A 21,449-nucleotide genomic window follows, 5' to 3' on the forward strand; every position below is an offset into this window, starting at 1 on the left:
AGCTTCCAGTGTTTGTGTAAAACATATGTAATGGGTGAGCACAGCTGTAAATGCAGGTGTCCAACATGCTACATTCTCTTCTTCTCATTAGTGCTCACGTACTTGTGGAGGAGGAATTCAGACCCGCAAAGTGCACTGTAAGCAGCTGCTGACAGATGGAAGTTTCCTGAAACACTCTGATGACACCTGCCAGGAACCTAAATTGCCAACTAGTAAAGCATGTGCAAAAGTTGATTGTCCTCCTCAGCTGGTCATAGGAGAATGGTCCAAGGTGAGCAGCTCCAAGCAAGGGTGAACCAAAACTTGCAGCTGTAACGTGAGCTCTGAAGATTTCTGCTTGGGTGAATGAGATGTTTGGAGCAATAAATTGACAGGGTAGCTGGCTGTTTCTCAAGGCATGTACCTGGACTAGAGTGAACATAGTTACTGTTCATTCCTGCCTGCAACCACCCTGATCTCATCTCCCTTCCTGAGCTGTATTTGAGTTGCTGAAGGACTGTCTGTAATGCATTGCATGTATTCTACTAGACATGTTCAGCTATCAAATATTTCATAGTATGGCTTCCACAAAATAAGTCTTTTCATTACTCTTGAATATGTCCTCTGTTACCCCTATTTGATGCAAACTTGTTACCTCTCACTTTCAAAAAAAAAAAAAAAAAAAGAATAAGGAAACTAAAATTGAAGTTAGTGCAACTCAAACTAGGAAAGAGGGTTGAGACACTTGACAAGGGCTTTTTAGAAATGGCTGAATTGTTTCTCTTTGATACGAGGTTGTTCTGCTCTGCCTGTGGTTAAAGATGAAGAAATACTGTTGTGTTCTTTTAATTGTTCCTGAGCTGCTTGCTGGAACAAATTATCTGTCTTATATTCTTGTTGCCAGGAAAAGTGGAGAGAGTTTAATGTTTGGATAACACAAAGATTTGCATGAAGCAGAGACTATGCACACTCTCTCAGAAGGACAAAAAAAACCCCAAAACTAAACTAGCTTAAAATTAGCATGTGTGGTGTGGGACAGCAAGTTTAGCTTGACTGCATCCTTCCTTTCACAGTGCTCAGTAAGCTGTGGTGTTGGAATCCAGAGGAGGAAACTTGCCTGCCAAACCCTAACAGCAAAGGGCCAATATGTCACATTAAATGGATCAATGTGTAGTGGTCTGTCTCCTTCACTGCTTGTAAGGTCTTGTCACATGAATGCCTGCAACAGTAAGTATGTTGCTTTATGTAGTTTCTTGATGATTTGGGATGATCTATTGATAAAGGAAAATCTGTATAAAAGTTGATTCACTTATCTCCCTCTACTTTCACATTAGTAATCTGGCATAAACTGTATCATAATCGCTTGACCAATAATAACAGGGTCAGTTTTAATTTTTTTCTTGCAGTGAGGAATAAAGGTTATTGTCTAATGAAGTAGTTTTTCAATACACTTTAGTGATAAATCTAACCCTCATACATACATAAATTTGATCTGTTTTTTCCTTTATCTTTTATACTATCCCAACTGGAAACAAAACAAAACCAATAGAACAATCCAAAACAACCAAATATGCATTTATTATAAAATACAAAGGACATTAGAGAAGATAAGAATCCAGTTCTGGCTTATCTTTTTTTTACTGTATGTTTGTATTACACTAAACATCTTGCTTAGCATGCTGGAATTGAAAACCAGAAGCTCTCTGCCAGTGTTAACTTCAGGTATACTTTCCACCTTTCCTTGTAGAAATGAGAATCCCAGTCTCATGAGCTTTGCAGGAAGTGATGACAGTACAGACACCCTTTAAAAAATCCAGTATTTTCTTGATGTCTATGTAAAAATCTGTTGTTAAAAGCTGTCCATAAGACATATAATAATAATAATTTGGGCACAATTATGATGGTAGTAACCCTGATTGTGTATGTACACCACTGATGGAAATACTGTTCTGATCTAGAGTCTATTCAATTATATACAGTAATTTAGAGCAGGCAATTCTAGATGCAGGTTCCTTAAGTCTGAACCTGTGCTCCCCTCTCTTTATAAAGGAGTGTATTAGTTTGTAGGTTTGTGGAGTAGGGCAGTGAAAAGAGAGTTTTTGGCTTTAGGGTGGGGTAAAACCAAAAGCCTTCATGAATGGCCTGGTTTTGATCACAGGGGTAGATGTGTTTTGACACAATTAATAGTGCTGTCAAGAAGTAGCTACTTTATACATTTTCAACCTTTGCTTTAAAAATTATTCACAAAACAAAATAAGAAATAGAATAATTACTGATTCATACATAATATGAAACTTCTTTTCCTGGCCTGCATTTCAAATTAACATGCCAAAATCCTGAGGTTCAAAACTCAAATAAAGCCCTGTGGACTTTCAGGAATGTCCTTGGCATAAGGTTTAATAAAATATTTTGAGCCACATATCTATCTGAATTTAATTAATTGTGGATAGTTGAATGGCAGTGTAGCTGGTTTGCAAATTGCTTAGCAGAGACTGATACTGAAGTTACATTGTCAGCTTCTACCACAGTGCCAAGAAAGCAGGACAGTGACCTGCAGAGGCAGTGTGATTGTACTGAGGGGGTGCAGGTTGAAGTCCTAAGAAAATCTCTGCTCTCTCTTCATCTCCACAGCTGTTTGAAAAAAAGGAGAGCCCTTGCAGCTCAGGTCTGCCTGGCAATTTCCTGGCTAGGCAATGGGAGGGCAAGTGAAGGTCTGAGACATCTCTGTACCCAAAGCTGCAGTTGGGTTTTGCAGCAGGAGCCAGGGCAGCTTTGGACTCACAGGAACATGCAGAGTTCATCTCCTCTTCAGGCAGCCATAGGTTCAGACTGCCTGGAAGGAGGAGACCATAGAAGACAAGAACATAGCCTGGCCCTCAGTCAGGGAGATGGCCAGCTACAGAGAGTGAAGGGGACTCAACAGGAGTAGGCTGGTGTGTGGCATGTGAGCTCTGAGGGGCTCTTTTCTTGAGTAGCAGAATTTCTGCATGTGCCTCTCCCAGCTTATGCTTCTGGGGTTCAGATGAGCTCCTTCTTTTTTTGCTGTCTCATGACAGTGCTGGGGGTTTTATGCTTAATCGTTTATTGTGGGACTAGTAATTGTAGCCATTTTCTACTTAACAGGCCCTAGTAAGTCAAGTATTTCTGACCATGTGCTCTGAGAATAGGAAATAACACCAGTGTAGCCCTGAGGTCATCAGGACCTGCCACCCAGCTGTAGCTGTGGGGACCATTAGAGGTCATAGGGATGGATTTGTACCAGGTGATAATGTCCAGCAGCCCCAGTACAATCTAATCATTAAGATAGACTTACCTTGTAGTCTGTTACCTCAAGATTGGATGGTACTAAGGATCTAGAAAAAGCACACTTATGTAACCTCATATATTTATATGACCTTATATATTTATATGACCTCCCATCCACAGCTCTGAACTTTGTTTCACTCCTAGCCTTGCTCACCAGTCACCAGTAAAAATATACACACCCTTTAGTGTTGAACTGCTAATGAGAGTTAGTGGTCTGTCTTTTTTTAAGAAACGAAATGGATGAGACTTGTTAACATATTTATAAGTATGCCCTGGGTTTAATTCCATGTTGGAATAACTAGTGTAAACAAAACACAGCCTGAAGTATTTTAATTTGTGTGTTTAAAGTTACACTTACTGTGTCTGTAAGTTGGATTTTGGAAATGGAAGATTTTATACTGGAACACTTCCCTAAAAATAAATATTTGGGGCCCAGTAACTTATTGAAAACAGGACGCTACTTTAATAATTTTAGTAAACTGAGTGCCTAAAGCAATTTATTTGTTGTACCATGTGAAATAGTTGAGGGAACCGTGTATCTGGATAACGAATACCCATTTAATAGCTGTGTAATTATGAAACCATGATATCCCCACAGGTCTGAACTCATTACCCAAAACATTGAAAATAACCATTTTGGTTTATAAGTATAAGAATGCACTCTAGGGTGTAGTTCATACAGTGTACACACTTAGCGAATGCTTGAAACATTTAGCTTTCCACTTATTTCTTCACAGCATATTTGAAGCATGTGTGTATGCAGCTTTTCAAATATCATGTGTGTGCCATCAATGTAGTTGTCATTTTATTTATGCACCTACCAAGTGGCATAGTAATAATGATTTCAGGTTCAGCCATCCTCAGAATCATTTTGATTTGTGTGTCCATTTCCTGGCTCATCAAGTCATTTTGCAGGCCCTTGAGTTTTTTCTCTGTCACATACCAGAAAGCTGGGTCACCAAGCACAACTGAATTGTTTTCTAGCACCAATGCACAGTGTTTCATAGAATCATAGAATTGGCTGGGTTGGAAGGGACCTCAGAGATCATCGAGTCCAACCCTTTTACCACCGTTGCGGTTGCTAGACCATGGCACTGAGTGCCACATCCAGTCTCTTTTTAAATATCTCCAGGGATGGAGAATCCACTACTTCCCTGGGCAGCCCATTCCAATGCCGGATCACTCCTGAGTTTCCTGAGTCTTCCCAGCTGGCCAATTACATCTTGCGTGAAACAAACTCAGGGAGTGCCTGCCCTTGCTCCTCACCTCCTACAGTGCTTTGCTTCTCACCTGTCAAGTGTTTTCTTAGTCAGATAAGTTCTGCTGATCAAAATGGGGCACAGTAGCTGCCAGAAGTCTGTCAGCATAGCAGCATCCAAAACACTGCAGCCACTCTCATGTTGTCCTCAGTTGTTCCAGCCACTGCTTGAAAACCCTGCCTGTGGTGATCATGCTTCAGGCAGCTCACTGGAAACCATTCAGCATCCAAGAACCTGCAGTACAACTCACGAGAAGCTTTGTAAGACCCAATGACTCCATACCCAGTCTGCATGAAGCTCTATGCAATTATTGTCTGGTTTTGCAAATTCATCTGCTTACTGTATTCAATTTCTCAAAATTTTGATGTATTTTTCCTCCCTTTCCTCCCAACTTTCTTGGCACAATACTGTGAGTAGCTCATCTTTTGACCCAGAGAAATTGCCCTCAGCCAGTGATTCCAGGGTGCCTTTGCTTCTCACATGTGCTGTGTCTTCACTGACTCTCTCTTTCACCTCCTATTGATTTGGCTTGACTCAATCAGACAACCAGCATGGCCAGCCAAGAATTTAAGTAATAGTCAAGGGGAGACTTACTTTTTGGATAGGTTTTGTTCTATTTAGGTCATTCTGCACTCGACAGTGCTCAAATGTAGAGAAAGTGATGTGCTTGAGTTTTTTTATTCACTTTTTCCATTCCCATCATGCCTAGACCTACAGAGGAAGCAACAGGAAAGATAAGCATAAAAGGATTTTAGATACATACATAGTAAAACTGAATTCATTATATGGTGCATCTTTATATACATGTAGGCATGTGTGCACTATCTTCTTCACATAGGTCTATGTTGCCTGTATCATTTTAGTGTTAGGGACTTGAGGAAGAGGCAATGGCATTCTTGGCTAGAGCAGGGGAATGTTATGGTTTCATGTCCATATTTTTGCATGCGTGTGACTGAGATAAAAGCTCAGCATGTTGCAATCTGACTTGAACAAAGTCAGGAAAAACCCTGTAAAGTATCGTGAAAAGCAGATTTTTGTAAGCATGAGTGCAAATGATCAGATACTTTTCAACACTTTGTTTTCTTTCAGAGCTTAAACCAAAGCTGCCAGAAAAGTATTCTGCTCTGGGACCTCAGATTGTCAGTGTTCACCGAGTCTATATCCAAACACGACAAGAGAAACGCATTAATTTTACCATAGGAAGCCGAGCCTACTTACTTCCAAAAACATCTGTTGTAATTAAGTGCCCTGTACGAAGGTTCCAGAAATCCCTTATCCAGTGGGAGAAAGATGGACAACACTTAGAAAACTCCAAAAGACTTGGCATCACTAAGTCAGGCTCACTAAAAATACACAGTCTCGAAGCAAGTGATATTGGTGTGTACAGATGTATTGCAGGCTCTGTGCGAGAAACCTTTGTGCTCAAACTGATTGGTACTGACAACAGATTGATAGAGCCACCAAGTCTTAGAAAACATGCCAGTGAGACCAGTAATGCAGATCACAATGAGGCCAACAGCTTTGGGGCCAAATGGCATAAAATGAGCAAAATGTGGCAAATGTGGAGTAAGAAAAATGAGCTCTACCTGGGTGACAGGCAGATAAACGATCAACCACTTCGGCGAAATCTTGAAACTTTGGGGAGTAATTCAGCAGAAGACTTCAACTCTCGTGAATTCAAGAATAAACGACTGGAAGCAGCAGTTCTCCAAGGTGCCTACAGCATGGACACTGTGCAGTTTGAGGAACTGATAAGGAACATGAGTCAGCTCATTGAAACTGGAGAAGTAGATGACGACTTGGCATCCCAGGTCATTTATCAATTAATTGCTGAGTTATCTAGGCCTCCACAACCAACTACTGAGAAATGGAAGGGGGCCCAGGATGAGAAACTTGCCTCAAAACTCACAGGCAAGTCACCTAATGAATCTGAACGTTCCAGCACAAAAACTGGTGATAAGGTAGTCTTCAACCAGAAGGTTCCAGTTATTATGAGGCAAAATGAAAGTCCTCGAGTTTCCTTCAACAAAACATTAACAGTTCGGATCGGAAATACAGTTTATCTGACCAGGAATACTCGTGCTGTCAATCTGCTGTGTGAAACAGCAGGTGTTGGCGAAGTGAAATATACCTGGACAAAAGATGGAGAGACATTAAAAGCCTCTGAGAAGTAAGTAAATTTTTTCTCCTTTATTTTTCAGCGAATGATTATGTTCTTATCAAGAGTAAAAACCCACCCTGCTGTGCAATATTCTAAGATGCTGTTGTAAAAATGAGACAAGCATGAGCAATATTCCTTGTGTCTTTAAGTAATTTTTTTTTTGAAGCATTTGTCACATTTTTTGGCTTTACTAACATCCAAGTGTACGTCCATTTCCATGGCATTACATGAGAGGAATGACTTTTTTTTACTAGGTGAAGTGTTTTTGTCCTAACATTATATTTTGTGATCTGCCTTAACTATTTCAGGTGCATCAGAAAATGAACAGATTTGTATTCAAAGTAAGAGGCCTATTGGGTTTGCTCACATACCAAATGCAGTGGGAACACATTGAAAGCTTCTGCCATGGCATAGGTGAAAAGAAGTCTTAGTTCTTACTCATTTTAAGGAGGGAAAAATACAAGTGGTACTTTCACCATCTTTCAACACAATAAATTTTTAGGTATAACTGTAGCTGCATAATTTCAGTTAAAAACAAAAAAAAAGAATGACTTGTCATGGAACTTTTTTCAATACTTTAGAATTTGCAGATTTATTCTGTTGAGGACAGTGGAATACAAAATAATAACTAACTTGTATTACCAACATTTGACAACTGTAGCTGAAGAATAAACACAGCAAGTGAGTGTTATTTTCCAATATTTGCTCAAGAATGAGCAAATAGTTTTACTTCATTGCTGATAAATCAGAAATTCACCTGATAATATTAACACTAACTTTCTGTGTGAAGCTTTTGGAAATGTAGCTAGCTCTTGAGTAATGAAAAAAACAATTCTGAAATGATAAAGGTGCTATTGGATATTTCTCAACATACTTAACTGATTATCAGCACAGCCAAGAAAAATATACTTCTGCAGGGCAATCAATTAAAGACACCATAACTAACCCTTTTTTTAAGGTGCAAATGTTTTTGGAACCATGTAGCTTCCACCAATTATGTTTATTTTGTGAAATATATGTAATTTGCCATTAATTCTTTGCAAGTGATACTTTTATTTTTTGATGTGTTAGTTTATTCATAAGTACCTGTTTGGTTCCCAATGTCTGTTTTCATAAATTGCCTTCATTTTACCCTAGACTGATAGTCTTGCACTGAAGAGATACACTGGCAAAGTTGGTTTCTTTCCTATTTTTTTCACAGTAAGGTTACTTATACACAAATCCATATATATGTAAGTGTACTCAAAAGCAAGTGACATTAATATTAATGCATCTGAAAAAGAATGTGAGAAGGTAAATGGGCTGCTTATTTCTTGGATATGTAAAAGAAGGTGATACCTGAGCCATTTATGAGGTGGCTTGTTATGTTGAGGCAAAAATGGTTTTAATATGTTTGTGTGTATCTCTTACTTCTTCAAATATATTCAGTGTGGGAGAATGCCAGAGCTACAGATTTTTTGGATGTGATGAATATATGATTTAGCTCATCAGAAAGGTTGTGAGGGGAAAGAAATCCAGGCTGCTGGCTGCTGTTTTCAGCTTTTTCCCCAGCTTGTGATGCTCCTTCTCATAACTTTCCCCTAAGATAGCAGGTGAGGTATTCAAGACACCTGTGGGGATTTTATGGAAGACTTTAGTTTTAATGTTGGTAATATTTTAAAGCAAAGCAATAACAACAACAAAAAACCCAAAAATCAAACCAGCAAACGATCTACAATAATTTGGAAGCCAGATTAAACCATGCATTTGTGAATTCCTTAATCCTGCTGAAAACCAAGCTCACTCTGGAGAGACAGATTTCTTGCCAAACCTAATACTTTTAATTGTGGTAGTCTGATTTATTCATGCTGTTGTTCCCAAGGGAATCTGGTTTGGAGTAGTAAATTCTTTGTCCTCCAAAGGGCTGTATCACTTAGCTTTAGCCTTTTGTCACCAAACAGATTGCAGGACTATTTCTGCATGCACTAGTCTAGAATGATAAACACCTAAAGAGGTGGTGTGTGTGCTGCTGTATCTGTAATGCTTGCAAGAAGATGGCAGCTGGGTTTGTCCCTGGGATAGTAACTCTTGTCTCTCCTTGGCTGTTCTGCAGGGTGACCTTGGACACCATTGGAAAAGTGCAGATTCAGAATCCTACTCAAAAGGAACTTGGTACATACGGATGCCTGGTTGTTAATGACTTTGGGTTTGATATGGAAACATCATTGCTTTTGCGTGCAGGTAAGAGTGCAGCATCCACAGAATCAGGCATGTATTTGATTTCTTTATATATAAACACCCATCTCTGCTACAATGTGAAATAATTTCTTTTGTTGGCAATCCATGAAACTCTGCCTGATTTAGAACGTAGCAGTAAGATGGTCTTGTTGCCTTAAAACTGCAATAGGTGGAAACTGGGTCTGCTTGTATCTATCTCACCAGTATTTCCTGGCTGCTGCTTTGCAAATTGAATTCTGTTAAAAACATCATGATTTTAAATACAGGCTCTGTTTTCCCTTTCACTTCAAAGAGATTCCTGTCATCTTGTCCTCTGTGTTAAATGTTACAAATCTGGAAGCCAGCAGTCTCTCGGCAGTTGTTGGAGGTACAATTGTGGCACGAACTGGAGCAAATATTACTGTTGAATGTCCAGTGAAAGGTAAGCATGAACTCCACTGAAGTTCCTTGTCATGCTGGAATCAGAAGTTTACCTCACATCTTGAAAGAAATTAACAATGAGGGCAGAAAATCTTTGATCATTAGTCATTTTTTATTAGGCATGCCACCCACACGAGTCCTATTTCTTTCTGTCTGCCACTTTAACTTATATACATATGTGTGTTTAAACAGACTTTCCATTTAACAGTGTCTTTATTTTCATGGAATGGTCTGAGGCTTCACTGTAGAGCTTAAAGCCCACCAGAGTGAACGACTATCTTTCTGTAATAGCAAGTATGGCCAGCTGACTTGCTCATCAGAGAACTTTCCTTATCCCTGCTTGAGATGCACAGATGTCTAGACTATCATTAAAACTCAAAATGAAATATCCAGCCATAGCTTAATAGAACTTTAAACCTGACAGTCAAGTAAACTTACCTTTTAGAGCCATCAGTCTGCAGCTGCAGTGAGGAAACAAAGACAAGTGCTGAGCCATGAGAACATTTAGACATTTTCTAGCTCAACATCTGTGGAGCAGCATTAATGTTAATCAGAAGCTACATGCTTTAAGCAGTTAACTGCCTAATTTTATTTGCTAGTAATTTGTTGGAAAGGTATATAGTTTCTTTTAAATCTCATTATTAGTAACTTTTAAGTTTAAACTGCAAAATTTAACTTGCAGCAGCAATATTCTGTAAAATACTTAATAAGTTCAGCCTTTTGTGCCCCTTGAAGGTGATGTATAAAATGCTAATAACAATGAACAATACAATGAGTACAAAGGGAGACTTCAGTGAAGTCAGTGTGCTGCTCACATTTGTATTGCTGGGGGAGTGCATATCAGAGACCATGCTTATCCTGAACCAGAGTGGTGATAGAAATATGTATGTATAAACACAAACAGTTCTGCACACAATAGTGGCGCCAGGCTGACGTATATTAGGACATGTAGCTCAGCTATTCACTGTTGTAGCAAGACTAATTCTTTGATGAAGTAATATTTTCCAACTATAGTTTGGCAGCTCCATGTACAACTGTCCTACATCTCAAATTCAACAGAGAGTTAATGTCACACTGTTAATATTAATGTTGTTAGGATGGGTAAGCAGTTAGCAATTTAAATATAAATTAATATTTTCACATGGGATTGTAGATTTCCAAAGCTTTAGAACTGTGTATTTTTATGAGCCAAACTTTAGTTATGCTAATACACCAGTGTTGACTTAACGAATGATTTATCTAATTACTTTATTTCCTGCCATTGCCAAGGAAGTGTTACTGTTTGTGAACAAAATAGAGCTTGCATGTCTTAAAATGCCACTAAGATGAGAAGCAGAAAAACTTATGAAATGATGTCAGTGGCATTTTTCTGATCGCCTTTCCTTAATGAAAGTAGTAAACCACTAGCTTTACAAGACTGAACTTAGTAGTTCTTTATAGTAATTTTGGCTAAAATTTGGAACTCAACAATATGTCCATTTACAGCATAGTAAGATGAGAACTTTATTGTCAGTGCTAATAAAACTTCATGTAAATTATCAGACAAGCAAGGCTTTGAATCAGAAGAAATACTAATATTTCTGTGCACTCTAAAACTTCTGTTCCTACAAACTGTCTTGAGGGTGAGTCCTTTCCTCCTCATCAGGCACGTCAAGCAGATACATCTGATCCTATTGGATTCTTACCAGCTCATGAAATATTTCTTCTTAAGAAGAGCCATCTAATGAAAAAGGTGTCTGTGTGTGTGAAGAATATTACTGGCATGCCAGTAGCAGAATTCTTAAATTATTTTTACATTTCTCGGCTATAATAATTTGAGAGATTTATTTCTATGGAACAAATAACTGATAATACTTTTTTTATAGTTGTTCAAAACCATGGTTCTCTCTGTGAATAAGTCTGCATATTCAGACCAAGGTCTGTTCAGGAATTTACTTTCTGAAACATGTGCAAATCATGCACATAAGCAAAGTGGAAAATCAGTGGTTCATTTAGGAGACAGTATCACAGAATCATCTGGGTTGGAAAGGACCTCTAAGATCATCAAGTCCAACCTTTAATCCACTACTGCTCTGGTTCCCAGACCATGGCACTGAGTGCCACATCAGTTTCATCTCCAGGGATGGAGAATCCACCACCTCCCTGGGCAGCCCATTCCAATGCCTGATCACCCTCTCTGTAAAGAATTTTTTCCTAATATCTCACCTAAACCTTTCCTTGCAGAGCTTAAGCCCATGCCCTCTTGTCTTACTGGAATCTACTTGGGAGAAGAGTCCAACCCCCCCCCAGCTCCAACCTCCTCTCAGGGAGCTGTAGAGAGTGATGAGGTCTCCCCTGAGCCTCCTCTTCTCCAGACTGAACACCCCCAGCTCCCTCAGCCCTTCCTCACAGGACTTGTGCTGGATCCCTTCACAGCCTCCTTGCCCTTCTCTGGGCTTGCTCCAGCACCTCAATTTCCTTCCTGAACTGAGGGGCCCAGAACTGGACACAGGACTCAAGCTGTGGCCTCACCAGGGCTGAGTACAGGGGCAGAATCACTTCCCTGGACCTGTTGGCCACGCTGTTCATGATACAGGCCAGGATGCCATTGGTCTTCTTGGCCACCTGGGCACACTGCTGGCTCATGTTCAGCTTCCTGTCAATCCAGACTCCCAGGTCTCTTTCTGCCTGGCTGCTCTCAGCCACTCTGTGCCCAGCCTGGAGCTCCCCATGGGGTTGTTGTGGCCAAAGTGCAGGACCCGGCACTTGGCCGTGTTGAACCTCATCCCACTGGAATCAGCCCAACTGTCCAGTCTGTGCAGGTCCCTCTGCAGAGCCCTCCTGCCTTCCAGCTGATCCACACTCCCCCCCAGCTTAGTGTTGTCTGTGAATTTGCTGATGGTGGACTCAATCCCCTCATCTAAATCGTCAATGAGGATGTTAAACACAACCAGGCCCAATACTGATCCTGGGGGACACCAAGGCCACCAATTGGATCAGCCCCATTCAGCACCACTCTCTGGTGGCCTCCAGCAGTTCCTAACCCAGCACACAGTGCTCCTGTCTGAGCTCTGGGCTGACAGCTTTTCCAGCAGAATGCTATGGGAGATGATGTCAAAGGCTTTGCTGAAGTCCAGGGAGACTCCAGCCACACTGATGCCATAAAGAGATTCAGCTGGAAGTGGGAGCAGCCTACCCGAAAACCTGACAGGGACAGTTGAGAAAGACAGAGAAGAGGTGATTCTGCACAGAGAGCTTTTCCAGCTTCCTCTGCTGGCTGGCTAATGGCTGCACAATGCACTCTTTAATTACTCAAGGCTTGAAGAGAACTGAGTATATTCCACTTGAGGGTTTTGGGGTTCATCAGGCCACGTCGCACAGGACAGCTCTTGTTGGATGGTTTTATTGGAAAGGATGTGGAGTTTGGTATTACATACAGTGTTAGCTAGCTGACTAGTTTTTTTTCTTTTTTCACCATTAGTGACTTGGTTCTTTTTGTCCTTTTCAAAGTCTTTCTTGAAGACTCCAAAAATCATATAAAGATTAGAAGAAACTCTAAAATGCTAAAGAGCAGTGAATCCTAACACATAGCACATCAAAGAATAAGTTAAGAATAGTTAGCTAAACTGCTGAAGCTACCAGTATCATTTTCTTGTCTCTTATTAATGGAAAGATAGTTTTGTTATAAATTAAATGTAATTAACTCACTTTTTATAGCTCCCACACGAGCACATGCTAGGAGATATTCATAGCATTCTGGATAGGTTCTTATTCCATTATTACAGCCAAGAGCTTTTCAATCAACACATATGTTATAAATATCAATACTGGGGGCTCTAAATTGCTCTTATAACATTTATTGTATTTGCAGAAAATATCTTCTTGTTATTATTACTAAAATAAACTAAAACTGTCAGGCTCCATTTATTCTGAAACCTTCAAAGTTGAAGTAAAATACGGGGGGGGTGGGAAAGAATTTTTTAGGTCTAAAATGTGCATTGTCTGCCACCTCCTGGTGGGAGAGTAGAAGGAAAATATACTGAGCTGTGGTTGTATGATATACAGTACATTGCATCTCTGAAATACCTTGGCTCAGAGGCTTTTAAAAGTTGAAAATTCACCTTCACTCAAATTCTGCATTCCTGTAAGTATATTTTGATTCTCTAAGAGTATAGTATTGATGAAAAATTGTGAGAAATACACAGAACCTGTGGAATCAGTGTCATCTTTTTGCATACACACATCACAAAGGTGGCCCAGCTACTTGCTGTCAGTATTGGAACTTGAAACAGGTCCAGATAAATCAAGAATTCAATTTTCCATCTGTTCCTTCATTTACCCACACTATTCCAAATGTAACTTTGATGCTGTTCTTTGTCTTCTCTGCTTAACCCCTCAGAAGACATCTCATGGACAAAAAATAGCAGTTTAATACATAGAATTCTGGATCTTAATTTATTCCTGTTTTTCTAAAATATATTAGTAGTGGATTTCAAAGATTTAAAGATGTACCTACAGTTTTAATGATGAAGGAATTATGGCATTTATAATTACAATATTAAAAGACAAATATTTTGATATTATGCTTTTTTTTTTTTTTTACTGTGAATCCATCTCTGCTAGAGTATTTCTTTGAATCAGGCATAAGCAGGAAGGAATGAAAGATCTACTTCAAAAGCTTAATTGTGCTTTACTTTCTGTCTTGCCAGCAGTCTGAGAACTTGAAAACTAAATCCCTTTGGATATAACTAAGCGGAAGGGTTATGTGCCTGGGAACTATACCTATTACTTTCCAGATACTAATAAGCAATAAGTCCCAGGATCCAGGCAAGATTCACAGAGTAGTCCAAAGCAGCCCTCATCTAAAGGCACATCGGGTATTTTTGGGGGCCTTGGTATCAGCTATTTATCTTCACAAATACATTCCTGATGCCCTCCACTACTTGCTAATGTAGTCTACAGAATCCATAGGGAAAAAACCATAAATTGGAATGTTTTACAGGATTGCCTTTTTTGGTGTGCATTCCTTCCTTTCTCTCCCAGCTTCCCTTATTGGGACAGGGCTTTCTTTCAGATTCCTAATTCAGGAAGGTTTAAGATGGATTGTGTTAGAAGAAGGTAAAATTTCAAAAATCTATTAGAGTTTTTGGAATGCTCAATAACCATGTGGGTATTCTCTTGATGTCTCTTACTTCAGTTTGCAAAAACCTGTCAGTAAGTTACCTAGGCAAAGTTTAACACATTCTCATAGTAAAAAAGAAGAGATTATTTTGTTGGTTAGTACCTGATTAAGTGATTGGAAGGAATGATCGGTCAAATTTTACAGTGGGAAGAGGTTACCAGTAGGTTGCCCCAAGACTGCTTTTGGGTTTGTGATGTTCAATGTTTTTGCCATAGTTCTGAAAAAGAATTTGAACTTTTAGCTCCGTAAAGCTGTGAAGGGTCAAGAAAAGAATAGAAAAAAATTAATTGCCCATTGCTTAAAGCTGTGGTGAATCCTCTTTGCAACTTCCTAATCTTATTTCAAAAAGGGCATCATAGTGCTAGAAAAGGTAGAGAGAAGAGTAATACTGGAGAAAAAAAGTGTGATGATGTAAGTGCAATCTCTGGTTCTGGAAGGTAGGAAGAAATATTAATATTAAGATGTACTAATGCCATGGCTTTAGTAGCCCAACATTGGGCACAAAGTACTGAGTTAGGTGGACTTCAAATCTGGCTTAGAATAGCAAGTCCTGTGGTTTTCTTAAACTTCTGATAAAATGATATTTTACAAATCCCTAGATATGTATCTATTTTCAGAACATAAATGTCTGGGTCCTTGGTGATTTTGCATGGCTGTTCAGTAAAATGAAACTATAGTTACTAACTAGTTAAGCACAGCAGTCCCTGGTAACCTAGCCCTAATGGCACACCAATCAAGTCTTTCTTGAGGGGTAACTGCAGGCTTCAGTCTAGTAGTCATTTTTGAATCCATACATAACTCAGAGCCTCTTCTTTAGTTGCCTAAGTAGTGTTGCCTTATTCTAAATGCCTGATTTTGAAAAAAAATTAGTCAAAAACTCCTGTAGCTGGAAAAAAGTTCTAGTTCTCTTTCAGCTGCCAGCCAGAGAACTAAACAGGACCCAAGAGCCCTGCAGCAAGGGTGGGATTGGAAGGGGCCTTGCTTCAGGAACCCCTCTAAGAAGGTCACCAGATGTCAGTAAATATATCTAAATCCTGCCAGATGTTGCTGCCACCTAGGAAGAGAGGTTATTGCATGTCTGGTAGGAAGGGGCAGAGGTAACAGCTTTGAAAGGTTGTGGGAGAAGGGAGCAGTAACTAGAAGGGAAGGTTGGGGGATCATACCAAGTGCCAAAATATCTCACGCTGGCTCTCTGTCCCAGGTGGTTATTCCCAGTGAAGCTGGCAAGATTCATACAGGTATTTTCAGTAGCAGCATGGCTGAGGCTTTTTTAGAGTTTCCTGGAAGCTGACTGCTCAGGCATGATTTGCATGAATATAAAGGCAGTTTGTGAAATCTGCTGGAGAAAATACAAAGATCAATCAAAGAAATTTCATTCTAAGTTATGATGAATCTACTGTAGGGGCTAGTGAATGTAGAATAAATAAACAGATTATATTCACAGTATATAGTCCTGACCCAGAATCATTTCCTCTGAAAGATGACATGTGATTTTAGCTTCTAAAGTTAGTTAAGCTTTTAGCAATGTGCAGCAAAATGTGATTTGTGCCAGCTAAGTTCTGCCTTGCTCTTGAATGGGAAATGCAGAATACTTTATGAGATTCTACGTAGCTTGGGGAAAAATTTCTGAAGACATACCCAATGTTTTAGAGCAACTAGTTAGTAGGCCAAGATTTTTATGGTGTGTAATATTTCATAGGGCTTTCAAGGTTGGAGGAAATTTGTTTTTGAACACTGAATATTTTAAGGGCACCCTATAGTGTGGATTCCTTTTTTTCTTTTTTTCTTTTTTTTTTTAAACACGTGCTTTACAGTCCCATCCGGAGCTGGAAATCTTTTTCTATAACATTTGCTGTCCCAGAGCCACTCATGGTGGAAAATGATTTTTTTTCATGGAACATTGACTATTTTAGAGCTACTCCAGTGCTAGTGGAAAATAACCTGTGTTTGAGGTCAGAAAAATAGATTAAATTTTAAAGCTTTAGAGCCATTTAGGTCTATAGTAGGATTTAGATGTCTTGCAACAGTAAGAGCCTGATTTTAAAGTTTCTACGACTAAGAAGGTCTGAGCTCAGGAATGCACCCCCTTTGTTGATGAGGGACAATTACAGCCTTTCTTAATTTCAAGCATCTGTTTGTTTGCATTCCCTAATAGAGATGGATTTAATCCTATGCTTAAGTGCTTTCCTGACTTGGAGCCCTAGGATATGATTGTTTGATTCTGCCACTAACTGATGTCAGTGATGGAGCTCCCATTTGAATAGCTGGGATCTAAATTGTGCTTGGGGACTGTGAACTTTTGGCACTTTGGGTGAGTTGATACCTTTGGGCTCATCCTCAGCTGCATCTGCCTGGAGGTGGGGTATGAAGGAAACAAAGGTGGCTACAGGCCATCTCTGACCACTTCCCCTTTTTGCACTGGCTGGGGTTCAAACCAGAAATTATGCAGCTTGAAAGCAGTATTTTCTTGGATGTAGATAGGAAATCACTTCCTTCTGGGATTTCAAACTGGATAGAATGATTTTTTTTTTCTTAAACTTACACCTGAAGGTATCTAGGTAACATTAACTCTATTTTTAAATGACATGAAATGCATAATAGTGTTGGGTTTTTTCATGATGTATCTGATAATCCATGATCGTTTTTCATGGATTATTTTCTCCCCACTCTTGTCTGTAAGTGGCAGAACCCCTAAGGTGGCTTGGATGGATCCATTGTGCCTTTAGGTTGGGCTGGTTGCTGAACTGTCATGCAGAACTCTGGCCACACTTCTGCTGAACTTTTGTATTCAAATTATTAACTTGAGAAATGGTGGGATTTCTTTGTGTGTGTGGTATTATTTGCTTGTTTCCCCTAAAGAGAAATGTATACAGCTCTTTGGAGACAGAAAGAGGAATCGTTTGCTATAACTTATAAGTGAGTTTAAGGTGTATGACAGATACCCAATTTTGAACTTAAATCAGAGGCAAATCTATTCTGCAGATTTCTTCTGTGCAGTGAACACCAGTCCAGGTGTGTCTCTACTTTTCTCTGAATGAGACATGGATAGAAGAGTGGAGACATAGCTGTTTTTCCTGGATGAACTCTAGGATACAAACTAAGTTTGGAAAAAAGAAAGATTTTACTTAAGTTAAATCCCAGAGATGAGGTATATCTTTCAATACTGTGATGAGAGCAGAGAGAGAACTATCATGAGGTGATACTGGGCTGAAGTTTGATATAGGCTGAGGTTAAAAGCTTAAATGTGAACCTTTCCAATTATTTTTGTGCTTTGTGGAATCTGACTTTAAATCTTTTTATTTCAGTCCCACCTCAACCATGCTGCTTCTGGCTTATTCTTGGAGCTGACTGGTCTGCAGCATTTTGGTGCAAGTTAGGGTAGTCTGGCTGCAAACTTTGAGGCCTTAGATTAAAACTTCTCAGCATCCTCACACCCCCTCCTAAACCCATCTGTATAGCAGGTATATACACTGGCCATGGAAAGTACATTGTAAAGGAAAAATATGTCTGAAAATGATACACTTCAGCCAAAAAACTGGGGTAAAATGGAAAAAAGACCCTTAAAACAGAACCTCATTGCAATTCCAAAAGGATTTTTTTTAAAGTGGCATAAAGCTTCTGGAAACTTGAAAAACAGACTGGGTTTTTTTTTTTATTCTTGTGCATTCTGCAGATCTCTACTTTGTTTTCTGCAGTTTTATTCAATAAAACACAATCTCATGAGTTTAGAAGCCCTGAACAGTTGGTAAATTGTCTAAAATAAAATCTTTGTTTATGCAGAAGAGTTTTTCTCTCCACTATCTTTCTAGACAAAATGGTGGTGGCAACTTTTTTCTTCAGTGAAATAGCTGGTTCCAAAAAAATATCTCTGGTTCCTATTACAGTAAAGGAAAAACTTGAGGTGTGCAATGGAAGTGCTAAGCCAGTGATTGAAATGTTAAAGTTGCTCCTAAAGGCTACTCCACATCATGAAGACATCATCTGTAAAATAATACTGTACAATGATCTGTGAAGAGAGGAGACTGAATTAGCATTCAGTATGGCTGAAACTTCCCAGTGTCCCAGGTTCAGGTCAGCTTCTACAGCAGAACCTGTTTTGATTCTCTTTTGGGAGCACTGATCAATGCATTTAGAAAAAAATTAGTTCAGATGTGACTTGTGCCTTTGAGCACCTCAGTCACTGGGACAGGTGAGATGTTAGACTTACCCAGGGATTTATCTGGGATTTTGGAGCCTTGAATGAGCACTTCTGCTGCAGCAGCTCAGCCAGAGCACAAGCAATGAAGTGTCTGATTTGCCATCTTACAAAATAGCCTTTTAAAGGCAGGTGTTGCAGGGAAATGAAACAACAGTACAAGTCCTCCCCCAAAGATGCTACAGTGCCAGTGGAAAAAATATTCTAATAAAAAATAAATGTCCAAAGTAATTCAGTGATGAAAATTTAGAATGACAAGTTATCTGCAAATGCTGAGTTTTGCTGAGTTCTTCACAGCAAGAATGATGGTGGATCTCTGGCTTTCTATAATGTGGTAAAGGAGGCTGCTCAACAACTGAGCCCTCATTTGGTTGTTAATAACTCTTCTGTTCTTCACACTGCATTGTTAGAAGTTGCATATATGACATCTGCTACTGAGAGTTTTCAGGAGCTTTTTTGACAGAAATTTGGCACATGTATTTTCTAATCTAATTGATAAACGTATCCTTTTTCTCTTCAAGAAAAATATTTTGGCTCCATTTTTCTTTCTTTAATTAGAAGTTGAATATTCTTTCACAGAAAATGTGCTATGCAGATCTTTGTTGAACCTGGTTGAGTTTGTGGTCTCACATCTTTCAGCAGCAAGCCACTTGAGCATGTTGCTTTCGTAGGACTGGTAGCAGTTTTTAAAGCTGTTTTGTGAGCTTGCCTTACAGTGTTTAATCTTTAATCCCAGTAGGATGCTGAATTATTAATAAGGCTCACAACTGAGAAGTTTTGTGAGTGCCAAAGGTGGTTGTTTTGCAGCAATGTTGCAGCTTTGGTTTATGTGCCCTGTGCAATGACAAAGGAACTTTGTATTCTTGGATATTATGCTAACAGTTATAAAAGCTATGGTCTTTCTCTCAAAATATGTTTTAATTTTAAAGGTGTTCCCCAACCAAGCGTAGCATGGTTTAAGAAGGAAGACTTTCTACAAATCAGTTCTTCCTTGATTTTGAATGGCTCTTTACTTTTGAGGAATGTTTCCTCTGAAGATGCAGGAACATACACTTGCAGAGCAACTAATGCTCTTGGGAAGGCTGAAGCTGCATCTGCTCTCCATGTAACTGGTAAGTGCTAAATGAGAATTCCTGACTGATAACAGTGAGTCACTTCAGTTATGAAGTTAAACCCATGAAATATTTGGGGGGATATTTAACACTTTATTATGAAGTCGGAATTTTTGATTGCATCTGGCTCCCTGGGATCTGTTCTCTATTTTAGGTTTCCTGTAATAGTGGATGTAAGTACAGATGGTTTAACTTGTGAATTCTTCAAAAGTTGTTCCATCTTCTTGCTTCCAGGCAACAAATATCAGACTTTAAACCAGAAGACACATTAGAAAACTAAATCCACTGTCATGTTATATTGTTCACAGTCCTTTTATCTAGGGAAACAGGGCTGGCTTGAGTTATTCAGAAAATCTGTGGGAAAGTGCAGTGAAATGAAAGTGAAGGCTGGTTTGGGGGTTTGCTTGTGTATTTTTATATTTGGATGGGGGGAGTTGTGTTTGTTTGGGGGTCTTGTGTGTGTGTGTTTTTGTTGGCTTTTTTTTTGGCTTGTTTTGGTTCAGTTTTTTATTAATTTTAGAGGCCAATAAAACGTAGGGTCCAGGAAAACAAAATATTCTTAATTAGAACTGCTGACTCTCAGAATAGAAAACGTAAAGAAAAACTCCATTTAAATGACTGTATTGTAAGTAGATTAATAGAGTAATACTTCATCATACAATCATGCCTTGTAAATAGCTCCAATAAATGGATCATTCAGACCTAGAGATTCACTTTCTTACCATTTTTCTCTACAAAGTACAATAAGTTAGACACAGCCAGTCCTGCTACAAAGCTTTCTTTCTTAGGCAGCCCCACATGTGTAATGCAGATTATAGATGTGTGGATCTGTTAGCACAGGAAGAGGTACCAAAGACATCCTAAGAGTCTCTGTGTGAGGATAAGTGTAGACTGAACCTCCCCTCTTGGTTTCAGATTTCCTGGACTACATCAAAACTTCAGAAATTCCAGAGAACAATGTTATAATGATGTGACAGGGAAAATTGCTCAGAAGACTCTGAGCTTTATTTCTGTTCCTGTTTACATGATATTTAAAAAATCTGGAGTGGATAGAAGAGGGAAAAATTCTGCTTTTTTTTTTTTGTTCTTGTGCAAAGCTGCAACTAAATTGGAGAGCTTCTGGTGTCAGGACTTGCAGGATGTACTGACTCTGTTGTCTAAAGTAACAGCATGTCAGTCTTTTGGGCTTTGCTGCAGCAATTACTTCAGGACCTGGGGCAGTCAAGCAGTCAAAGAAACTGTGCAGCTTTTTTTATAAAATGTCCTAAGGACTGAGAAGGCAACAAGTCTTTTGCCTGTCCTTGGCACTATGGGTCTGGCCTCCCTGTGGTTCTGTGGAGACTTTTTTGTCCCAGTGTTTACACAAACATTTGAGCAGGAGGCATTGCACACTGAGGAAGAATGGTGAACCAGTGTGAAAATGACACATGGAAGTTAGATGAAGGATTTAAACCATTCTGGAAGGAGAATCACAAATATGATGCACATTCATTAAAACAGCAATGTTGAACAAGTGGCAAGAAGTGTGTGTTACTGACACATTTCTCACATTTTTTATCAGTTTTTCTGTGTGGCATACAATAAAAGGATGAGAGAAGGAGGAGCTGCTATGTTGATAGATGTCTGATTCTGCATACAT

The 21,449-nt window shown here is 39.2% G+C and overlaps 1 protein-coding gene across 2 annotated transcripts in view; it reads left to right on the forward strand.

Annotated features, from left to right (window-relative positions):
* Positions 1 to 21,449, forward strand: part of ADAMTSL3 (ADAMTS like 3) — a 177,415-nt gene that overhangs the window by 144,383 nt on the left and 11,583 nt on the right. For both annotated transcript variants that reach the window (XM_030456756.1, XM_030456757.1), the window contains exons 19-24: positions 92 to 271; positions 1,053 to 1,206; positions 5,634 to 6,714; positions 8,798 to 8,925; positions 9,215 to 9,343; positions 19,628 to 19,810. In XM_030456756.1, coding sequence (XP_030312616.1) covers positions 92 to 271; positions 1,053 to 1,206; positions 5,634 to 6,714; positions 8,798 to 8,925; positions 9,215 to 9,343; positions 19,628 to 19,810 — 1,855 coding nt within the window. The remainder of the gene's footprint in view (positions 1 to 91; positions 272 to 1,052; positions 1,207 to 5,633; positions 6,715 to 8,797; positions 8,926 to 9,214; positions 9,344 to 19,627; positions 19,811 to 21,449) is intronic.

The sequence above is a fragment of the Calypte anna genome, chromosome 10 (assembly GCF_003957555.1).
Source record: "Calypte anna isolate BGI_N300 chromosome 10, bCalAnn1_v1.p, whole genome shotgun sequence".
Taxonomy (NCBI): Eukaryota; Metazoa; Chordata; class Aves; order Apodiformes; family Trochilidae; genus Calypte; species Calypte anna.